Source organism: Taeniopygia guttata, chromosome 4 (genome assembly GCF_048771995.1).
Source record: "Taeniopygia guttata chromosome 4, bTaeGut7.mat, whole genome shotgun sequence".
NCBI lineage: Eukaryota > Metazoa > Chordata > Aves > Passeriformes > Estrildidae > Taeniopygia > Taeniopygia guttata.
Window position 1 is genome coordinate 44,842,064 of NC_133028.1, and position 10,982 is coordinate 44,853,045.

Genomic DNA, 10,982 nt, shown 5'->3' on the forward strand with positions numbered 1-10,982 from the left:
CCATTTCATCTAAATAATTGTATGCTCTGTGTGTGCCCCTTGGGAAGCTTCAGTATTGCACTTGCTGGCTTGTCCTTCTTTGTTATCTCCTTCTTTGTTATTTTATTTTGTTGAAAGCCAAGCAGTCATACTGTTAAGCTGAAGATGCTCCCAGCACTTTTCTTCCAACATTTGGGTTCCTAGAAATCCAGTCTTTCTCCTGTAAAATGGATGGCTAATTGATTTGACTCCATTAACTTGATTTACTATGTAGTCCCACTTCCCCCTAGCACAGGTCCTGCCATGTCTGTGCCCTTTGAATTTCCACATTACTGCCTCTGCGTCCCACCTACTGTGCTAAATTCTAGCATGTTTGTTCCTTAGACTCCCAGGACTTGTGCAGAAGGACATGAACAATCCCACTCCTTTAATTTTCTTTGTAGTCCAACAGCAATATTTCCCAAGAGTTTGTCCAGAAAGTCCCTGCCACTTCTGGCCAGTCAGCCACCCTGCTCTGGTGTTGCACTTAATACGTGGCTGTCAGCTTCCCCATGTCACCAAAAGCACTGCCAACCTATCTCCTGATCCCCACAAGTTTATCCAGATAAGATAGTTGTTTTCAAGGTCTTTAGTCCACATTTCTACTTTCTCATTTGTCACCTTCCCAAGTGACAGAACAGCTTTCAATTTTCCAGTGAAATATCTGTTGTAAATGTAAATCCCTGCGCACAAAGCAAGGCAGTGTGGGTGTTAGTACCTTGCCAGCATGCACTGGACAAGGGCCAGTATCCTGGGCAGGAACAGGGATGCCCCTTCTCCCCATCAGCTTCATCCTGTCAGATGAGGATGTCCCATGCCAGGCTTGCCACGTGGGCAGGTGCATCAGCAAGATGTGTCATAGCAGGAGCTGTCTAGGACACTGGCTAGCCAAATCGCCTTTCTTCAAACCAGCTGCACTCCTTGTGCTCCCTTGACTTGCTGGGAATTTGACTTTGATGGACGGGAGTACTACGAAATTCCCACTCCTGCCTCAAAAGCAGAGTCGAAAGTCCTCCCTGTCTTTCTTTGGTAAAATGAGGCAGGCTGGGCTTTTAATCATCAAAGTTTTCCTGTTTGGAAGGAGGAGGAGCCATCTAGTCATGGGTTCATTGATTCCCTGCCCAGCAAGAATGTTTGCTTGAGCACAGCTAAGCCGCACCTCTGATGACTAACAGGCAGCGCTCTCTCTTTGATATACTATCAGCTGGGTTTATCAGAGTATCAACACAACCTCCCCACTCCAGGCCTCGCCCCTTCTGGCCAGCTCTCTTTGCAGAGCGGGCAGGGGCTGCAAGGGAGCTGAGCTCACCTCTTATTCCAAGGAATCTTAACAGCAGGTTTTAAGATACTTATTTACTTTTTTTGGTCTGTGCAGGAAGTCTGAGCTAAAAAAAAAAAAAAAACCAAAAAACGGAAAGAGACAGAAGTATAATTGCTCTGGCACGCCTGCATTCCTACTTCAGTCTCAGACGGGCAGGCACTCTTTCTTGTCGGAGCCAGAAAGAGGATCTGATCCCTGAAGATTATCGCCACGAACGCACGTAAGTGAAACCTGCAGCCATGCTGAAACAGATATTATCAGACATGTACATCGATCCGGAGCTGCTGGCAGAACTCAGCGAGGAGCAGAAGCAGATCCTTTTCTTCAAGATGAGGCAGGAACAGATCAGACGGTGGCAGGAAAGAGAAGCTGCTGCAGAAAAGATTTCAGCAAAGAAGCCGCTGCCAAGAAAAGGTAAGTCTCTGCCTCCTGGCTGCTTCACTCTCTGGCATGTATCTGGCCTAGTCAACTCCTTCCTAGAAATAGGAAGTAATGTATTAATTAATTTGATTAATTTCTTCTCCAAGGGACATGGCATAGGCTTATTTTCAAACATAAATAAATCCACCTGCAATGGGGTAGTTTTGGCTAGGTACACAATGGTTTTTACTCCCTGGCCCAGTCATTCTGTCCTTGACCAAATTGCTCAACTGCTCTAGCTGGGAAGACAGGGCTTATTTGCCACCAGGAGATGCATCTCATTAAGTTTCCCATTAAATGGTGCCTCAGAATCTGTCTTTAACATAACCATGAATTTGAATATCTGTCCTGAGGCACTAAATCTAATGGGCAGTTCCCACTGAGATTTTAGATCTGAAGTTCCCTGGTTGCCTGGCCAGGATTACACAGCATGCCGGCTACTAGGAAGATAGCTCTCTTCTCCCAGGTCTCCCTCACATGCTCTATTTGTAGCTAGCTCACCCTCACACAGTTTGGGGAGGATAGTGGTCAGGAATTAAATCAAGAAAAGAAACAGTGGTGATTCTTCTCCTTTGCTCCCAGTCTCAGAAATGCCTCCTTCACTGACCTGGCTCAAGGAGTATGAAAAAATTGGCAAGTATGGGCTGCATTCTAGTTGAGCTTTCTTCATGTCACCAACAGCAGCTGGTAGGGCACAGCAAGTGCAACATAGCCCCTGAAAAGAGCTACCCAACCAACAGCATTTGCCAAAGAGCTGCTTCTTTTGCAGCCAACAGGAAGTCAGTGACATGGAAACTCGGTGCTGACAATGAAGTGTGGGTCTGGGTGATGGGCGAGCATCCTTCAGATAAATCCTATGCTGCCATCTGTGAAGAGATCCAGGCACAAAGAGCAAAGCGCCTAGCGAGAGAGCAAGGCCAGGAGAGCAGGTAAGCACCCTTCAGCTGAAGGGCTTGGTGGGCAGATATGGACGAGAAGGCTTTTGTCTAGGGACACATGAGCTGGAGTCTTCTCTGTAGGGGCTGTGGCTAGCACTGTCATGCTAGCCTTGCTGGCAAAAGGCACAGGCAAAGGCTGGTTTTCTGAGAGGACACACAATGCTGGCAGAGAGCAGCTGCAGACTGAGAGGCTCACTGAGCCTCCTGTGACATGGCAGCTGCGTGGGACCCTCTGCTGCAGACCACAGGAAATGCTGATGCTGTCACTGCAGCAGGTGATGGGCTCAGATCGCTCTGATTCACCGGCAGGTGCCTGGGTACAGCCAGACAACAGTTACTCACCACAAATCATTAATTTAATCACCTAGAGACATAACTGCCTATGCACATGTGGCTTCATTGCAGCTCTGTTCTGCTCACATGCAGCCTCCTCACGAGATGCTCAGACATCAGAAGGTGACTCCCTCCTAAGTCCTCTCTCTTGCATTTCAGAGAGACTGACTCTTCTGCAACATGGTCTCTACACCCAGAGCCAGGACTTCTGGCTGAGACAGATCTTCATGGGAATAAAAAAAACACTGTGGAGAAAAAGGAGGAACGAGAGGGAAGAATGACTGATATTGATACAACAGGAAAAAGCCAGGAGCTCACAAAGGTAGTTTTCCATTTTCCCATAACTATAAGAAACATGTTTTTTGAGGTCTAGGTAGTGCAGCAAATCCTTCTTGCTGTAAATACAAATCTGAAGGAAAAAGCCATATATCTGTTGAAGCTTTTCTTCTACAGAAGAGAAAAAGCCATGTTTTACATCCTTCCTTAAGACTCAGAAGGTCCACGTGCTGTGCTCAGCTGGGATATGCACAAATGGATAAACTGCTCTGAATTCCTTTGCTTTCATTCTCTGTGGGCAAAGCAAGGGGTGCAGTACTTTCCCTTCTGCATCATGGCTGGTTTGAATGGCTTTTGGGGCAAGACCAGGGAGGCTATCCTAGGATTTTTAGATGGAACATCACAGCCCTCAGCCAAATCATTTACTTTTATAAAAGACCAAATGAAGATAGTTATACCAGCATCATCTGACATGCACATTTTAGGTGGTTCTTGGGTTTTTTTGTCTTCTAATACAGAAAACAGTTTATGACATTGACAGCACAGGACAACTCCAAATGCAGTAATATTGTGTCTATGTTTCTGTGCTGTTTCATTACAGAAATATTTTTTCCAGCAATAAATACATTTGTGCTTTTTAACTGTCTACAAAAAACCATTTGCAGAGAAAGGAAAAAAAAGAAGGGTTAAATTAACTACCCATGCAACTACACTTGAACAAAAGGAACAGGACATCCTGCCAATTTAATGGGAGAAGTCTCATCTCATTCTGCAGTTTTCATTCAGCCTTGAATGAACTTGTACGAGTGAATATTCTTTTATCATACTGCCACTCCATACTTCAGTATAAAAGTATGATAACAGAAGGTTGGGTTTTGGCAAAATGCTCTCCTACTGCTACCAAAATAGTGAATGGAATTTGGAGTGACTGTCTTTTTTTATCAAAAGCCTCTGAGTCACATGGGTTTTTCTCTGCACTGTTTGCTGAAGTTGAGCAACTATGTGGGAGGTTCTTGTTTTTTAAAGGAACATATTAGTCAAAACGGACCAAAAAAATCATAACAAACCAAAAACAACCCCCAAAAAACAAACAAGCCACCACCAAAAATCTAACCCCCTTTAAAAGTCTTGCATATGGGAATAGATGGGGGTTATATATTTTCCTTTCTTTTCTGTTATTTTATTATTAGTACATTTTCCCAGGTTTCTGGGGGTTTTGCTGTTAGAAGGAGGACTCCAGATTGAAGTCCCCTGTTGTGTTTTCTAGGCCTGGAGAGAGGCCTTTTCCCACCTCCTGCATTAAAATACTTTCTCTGAGATCTAGTTCCCATTTAACCTGAAAGATCTAGGTATCCAGGTATGCTGCAGGGAATAGGGCTGATCTACAAAAAAAATGCTGCTCCACAGACATTTGAAGTTCCTAGTTTTCTGTTGAGGAGAGGGAAATTGTAAAGCCATGCTCATATCAAATATTAGCCAAGTAGGTGATGGAGCTAAAAGGAAGTGTGACCTTGGTAAGCAGAATAATACAGTTAACTCATCACTTGTTGTACTGTGGGAGGCAGTTGGGGTATGATGGGGAGGTTGGTGGGTGTTTACTGAAAGCCAAACCTAAAAGTTCATCTGCAGAGGCAGCTCTCAGCTAGGGACTGCTGGCAGGGCAGTTGGGCTGGTTTCCAGGGAAGAGAAAACATGAAATATCCAGCCAGTTGGATCAGTTTGTCAAGTAGGAGTTTGCAGCAACCCAGCCACAGCTGCAAACATGCACAGGCAGGTAAAGTGGTAGACAGCAGGTTCTGCAAGGGATTACTTTAGAGGAAGGGAAGAAAGGGACTGCTCCCTGGGAGCACTTGTGAGCATTGCTTAGCAAATCTAAGCATGCTTATGGCTATCCTGACACCCCTGAGTTCTCCTGTGGCATGTTTGGCCAAATATGATGGGAAAACCCCTGCAATGTTTGTAAGAGCTGGCAAAACTTGTTAATAAATGTCACATTTGTTAACAAGTTAGCTTTTGCATTAAACACCTATTGCACCAAAGTAAAAAGAGCAATTGTCCTAACATTACATTTATTTCTCACCACTCTTTTGCTCTGCTCAGAGGGGAACCAGAAGTGTTCACCAGATGCTGGCAGATTGCCATATGAGGAAGCAAATTTTTCAACAGGTAAGTGGCAACCTATGGTGCTCCTAACACATTGAGTGGGGTCAGTGCTTTATCTTAGAGTCCCAGTCAGAGCCTCATGTGAGCCAAGAATGTTCTCACCTTTTGGACCAGTTTTATCCAGTATTGCCATGCTCCTCATGTATGGTGTGATGATTTGGAGATGATACAAAGCAGGCCAGGTTGGCAGACTGGGGAGTAGCACAGGGAGATGCTCCTGATGACTTTTGGTGGGTTGTTTTCCCTTCCTGCCTCAGTTGTTACCTGCAGTAAAGACAGAGGGTCTCTATGTTGTTGAAATTGGAGGGATTCACTGTAAAGAAGGGTGTTCCCAGTATTTCAAGGCTAGCTAAAATGTAGGGCTAAAGCTTGCCTGAGACAAAGCTGAACATACTGTTTTTTTCATAGATGAAGGAAGCACAGAGGAAAAAATCAGAAGAGATCACAGCCCCCCAGAAGCCAATACCACAGGACCACTCCAGCACAGAGAGCCAGAGAACGCTGCAGAAATCGGATGAGAATGAGCCTGAATGGCAAGAATTCTGTAAGATCTTAAAATTACCTTTTTATATAAGGCTTGAGAAATCCTAGGGCACTGTGGGGTCATCTCAACCCTTCCCCTGCCATACTAGAACTGAATAATAGATCAGAGGGTGGAGAGTATTGCCAAGAAATACAGCACTGTATTATCAGAAATATTTCTGAGTCCACTCAGCATTGAGACTAGAGCTGGGCAGGGAAATGGAAAACTTTTCCAACTGACACTATTTAAAACAAGCAACAAATAGGAACCACATGAATATAGCCAGTACAATTAATTTTAAACTAGAAGCTGGCCTTTTGTAGGACTTTGCAGTAACATTGCTCTTGAGGACAAGGATAATGGGGAACAGGACTAATCAAAAAGGGCTTCCCTGTCATTCAAGCATGATTTCACCCAAGAAAACCCCCGCTGCACTGTCTCATGTAATGAATCCCAATAATAGAAAGGAAAATGGCAAACAGTATGAGACTTGCAGCAGCATCCATCACTGCTGCTAAATGCTTCCTGAAGGAGAATCTTATGCACTTTTCTTCCCAGTTCCTCCCCTGCTGCTCAGTAGATGGCAATGCTGTACCACCAGTTGTTTCCACTTCAGTCTAGGGGTTTTATTTTTCTGACTGATAAAAAAACTGCTGACTGGAGAGCTGGTTACTCATTCAGACTCCAGGGAGAGATGGACCTAGACAATCAAGGCAGTTTTACAGGAAAAAAACCCAAACAAAAATACAGTCAAGTTCTCCACTTTCCATAATAGTTTCAGCAAGGCTCTTTCTCACCCTCCAAAATTGATAAGCATGATCAATCCTTTAAATGATTGATTTGGGGTCATTTCAGCAGCTTCAACTCCAGCAGCTTCAAGCCCTGCCCCCCCCCCCAACCAGTTTACATGAAAGGCACTACAGAAATCCATGTCTGAACCAGAAGCCAGTATCTGAAACAAAACCAAGAAGTCTCTAAGTACAAAAGGACCTGGTAGCGAGAAAAAACATACAGATTTTAAATCTTGTCCCAGAAAAAAACCTGTTTTTTAATCTTTTAAAGGAATAAAAACTGTGCCACTTAACACATGGGAGACAGGTGGCAAATGGTCTCACAACTGAGTGACTCTTTCAGCTTGTGAAATGGATTATTCTTACATTTCAACAAGCAGGAAGATGGCCAAAGGGTAGCAAGCTTTAAACTTGCTGCTTGTTCACTCCTGTAGGACTCCTTTTTTGTTCCAGTGCAGAAATCCAAGGCAGCAGATGAGAAGAGACGCTCCCTTGCACGGCAAGCCAGAGATGACTACAGGAGGCTTTCCCTGCAAGGCATCCACAGAGGGAAGCAGGCAGATATTTCCAAGAGTGCCACAGCAGGAGATCGGCGACCACTTCAATATCCACCTCTCCCCCCCAAGCCTAAACTTCTACCTCCTGCAATGGCAAATGGGAGAGCAATTAGGTAAGGAAGCCCCTGTGCACAGTGGAAAGGAGAAGGGATGAAATTCTTTTGCTCTAGCATGGGATGGTTGAGAAGGGAATGGTTATCTCTCCTCCTTGTGTGGAAGAGACACCCAGCAGGAAAAACACAGAGCCTAGGTTATATTCCAGCCTAGGGTGTGATGAGGGCTTCAGGTGTTCATTTCTGAAGGGTAACAGGTTTAGTTAGTCATGTGTTCTAAGCCTGGAGCACACAGAGCCCCTATGGTGCCAGATGTCCACTGAAAACCATATTCTATACAGATGAACTGGCATAAGCTGCCTGTTTAGGGCTGGTCTTAAAATCCTAAGCAAAATTTAAGTCCTGCACAGGGACTCAAAACCTGTCTTTTGAATCTGATGCACAAACCAGAGGTCTTTTCTAACAGGAAAGAGGGAGTCCAGAGGACAGTCTCAAATTCCACAGAAGAAAGCATCATCAAATGGTTCAAAGAGGAGCAATTCCCTCTCCGAGCTGGCTATCTGAAAACCACAGACACAATAGCACCTTGGTTCCATGGTGAGTCCTGGGAATTTCCACCCCAAACCAAGTGTTTAAGGAGTTTTTTTCTGCTAACATGGCTGCTAACATGGGCTGGGTTTGGGAGTAAAGCTCGTATACTGGAATCAACATACAACAAGTGGAATACCATTCTCTCTCATAACACAGCAACAGCCCTTTCAAGTTCTCCATGTTTGTCATTCATCATTGGCCAAGTGTGGCACAGTTAACAAAGAGCTGTTGGCCATGGCCTGTTACTAGAAATGGCAGAACCCTTCCTCTTGGGCTACTAGGCAAGAAAACAGGAAAGGGCCATGGACTGGTTTTAGAGCAGATTTCTTGTGAGAACTGTTCTGTCCAATCCTGCACAAATGCTTTTCTCCCTTCAGTTTTGTGTTTTGGTTTTGAACAGGTATCCTAACCTCTAAGAAAGCAGAAGAGCTTCTGATTAAAACACTACCAGGGAGTTTTCTGATCCGGGTCAGTGAGAAAATCAAAGGCTACGTGCTCTCCTATCGGTCTGTGGTAGGATGTAAACATTTCCTCATTGATGCCTCCAGTGATTCCTACAGCTTCCTTGGAGTGGACCAGCTGCAACATTCAACGCTGGCTGACCTTGTAGACTATCACAAGGTGAACATCTAGCAATGCATTCATTAACTGCTTCAGGGCACTTCAAAATAAGAAAGACTAGATTCAGTTGTTTTGAAGTAGGTAACTAGACCCATTGTAACTGCTGCTGGGTATCCTGTGTGCTGCTCCAGAAGGGTATGTCAGCCTGACTGGTACAGCCCAGGCGATCTAATACATCTCAGATATCTTAGATTTGATTCACTCACCCTCAAGCACACAGAGCACCTTGCATGCTGGGCCCAAGTTACTTACAAGCTACTTAATCGAAATGTTGGCGAGAGGTGACAGCATACTTGTGCAAACTCCTTTCTTTTGTATTCTCTTCATGGTTAAGGGGCACTGGCAAGTTGGGTAAACACAAAATCCTGCTTACCTTCAGCTTCATCATGAAAGAGAGCAATGTATCTTTATAATCTCAAAGAAGACAAGGGGTGGCAATGAGCAAAGGTAAAAAATAGAAGGGAAGGAGGAAGGTTGGCAGGTTCTTGCAACAATAACAGTGGTGTTTACCAACACTGACTGCAGTTGCATGGGTTTCAAAGAGAGCCAGATTGATTGTTCATTCATTTACTGTAAGATCTGCCCAGGGACAGGTCAATAATTTTTTTCATAGGTTCATTTAAAATCCCCATTTCTTTTAAATTAGTGCATAGCTTAATACAGACATGAGAGCAATAGCTATACTCATTTGCTCTATGGAACTTTACCTGGACTGCCTGAATTTCTTGCATGATTTTCATAGTTCAGGCTGAAAGTATTAAAAGCAGGAGTTATACAGCTCTTTGTACCAGAGTGAAAGGATTTAAAGCTTTGCTGTGCATAGCTACATGAAATACAGAGCCAAGCCTACAGTCTGCAAAGAATCCTGCAGCACCCCTACACTGCAGCACATGTGGGCAGATGAGCCCACTCTGCCAAAGTGCCCCACTGAGTTCTGCTTATCACCCACCAGGTGACCATGAAAGAAGGCAAGTTCCCACCATGCATCTGTTGCTAGGATGGAGAATGAGATTGGTCTGTACTTAGAACAGGACTTGCCTGTTCTAAGCAGAAGGTGTGTGCTCTCTCCAGAATCCACCTGTGTCCCTCCACAAACACAGCCAGAAGCACAGTTCACAATCCCTGGTCATGCTTTACCTGCATGCTGCACAGTCCTGGCTCTAGCACTTTCTATGCAGGGCACCACACCATGTCAGAGAAGCTGTAGTTTCCTCAGGGATGAACACAGCTCTTTCTAGAACTGCCAGAGCTGCGTCACTGAGTTATGGCACAGAGCACAGACATTGTGTTATGAAGACAGAGAGCAGAGGGCCCTTCCCTGAGTTCTCCAGGAAACTGAGTTGTATCACACAGTGGTAGGAACACATCGACGCCATAACAGAGGCAGGAAGACTGCTGTCCACCATGTGAAGTTGTGACAGACAGGGTATGTTTGAAAACTGTGTTTGATCATATTCTATATTAACAGGATGAACCCATCACTTCCTTGGGGAAGGAGCTGTTGCTTTACCCATGCGGCCAAGAGGACCAAGAGCCAGATTACATCTCTCTCTTTGAGTAAACCTCCCCATCTCGTTGGGCCAGATTTGTACTTACAAAGGACTTGGAACTGAACTTGGAACTAGAGCTGCTGATACTTACCTGGAAACATACGTGCCTCTTTTTGTATCCTTCACAACAAAGCATTAGGATAGATACTGTTGTGTGCTACAGGATGCATCAGCCCAGCAAGCAGCAAAGCACCTGAATACGTCCCAGAAGATGGAGAGACTGAGTTGATGAAGTAATCAGTTGATCAGGGAGATACTGCTGTGGATTTTCAGTGGGTTTTTGTAGGTTTCTTGGGGGACTTCTGTATTCAAGCTGACTTTTGTTCCTGAATGCAAGGTTCTCTGGGAAATAGATTAGTACCTACAGCTGAATAAGATTATACCTTCCTGAACACATACAACAACTTGGAGAGGTGAATCGATCTTGATATGTAATTTGCATAATGTGAAGCTTAATTCTATAAAATGCTGTGTCCTTGGAAGGAAGGATGTTCAGCCAAACATCCAAGAAAACCCTGAGTGCCTTTCAGTGGAAGGTGCTCACTGTGACAAGATATTTGCACACGTGAAGAGTGCATTTTTTAAACTCCTCTAGCCTCTGAATATAGATCCTCACTCTTTTAACCTGTATTTAACTCCCACACAGGCCTTTCTGCATTGAGAGGGATTATCCTTTCTGAAAAGGAAAGGAGATGGGACAGAGTCATTTGTATGAATGACAACCATATGCACAGAGCCTAAAAATGTAAAAAGGAACACCTATATCAGTATTAATACAGTTTACAGAAGAGTTTTTGCCAGTAAAGAATGCTGTTTTCCAAAATGGA

General features: G+C 44.4%; 1 protein-coding gene across 1 annotated transcript; it reads left to right on the plus strand.

Annotated features, from left to right (window-relative positions):
- Positions 1-1,141: 1,141 nt before the first annotated feature.
- Positions 1,142-10,982, plus strand: SH2D4A (SH2 domain containing 4A). The gene is made up of 9 exons (XM_002195603.7): positions 1,142-1,753; positions 2,529-2,688; positions 3,190-3,352; positions 5,407-5,472; positions 5,878-6,013; positions 7,237-7,453; positions 7,860-7,990; positions 8,385-8,605; positions 10,074-10,982. Exons 1-9 carry the CDS (start codon positions 1,579-1,581, stop codon positions 10,164-10,166), a joined length of 1,362 nt encoding a protein of 453 aa, XP_002195639.5. The 5' UTR covers positions 1,142-1,578; the 3' UTR covers positions 10,167-10,982.

Bases quoted from the DNA above. Each gene is read 5' to 3' on its own strand.
- SH2D4A (XM_002195603.7), top strand. From the start codon at position 1,579: ATGCTGAAACAGATATTATCAGACATGTACATCGATCCGGAGCTGCTG. The intron at 3,353-5,406 runs GTAGTTTTCCAT...TGCTCTGCTCAG, and splicing joins AAAGCCAGGAGCTCACAAAG to AGGGGAACCAGAAGTGTTCA. The intron at 5,473-5,877 runs GTAAGTGGCAAC...TTTTTTTCATAG, and splicing joins GGAAGCAAATTTTTCAACAG to ATGAAGGAAGCACAGAGGAA.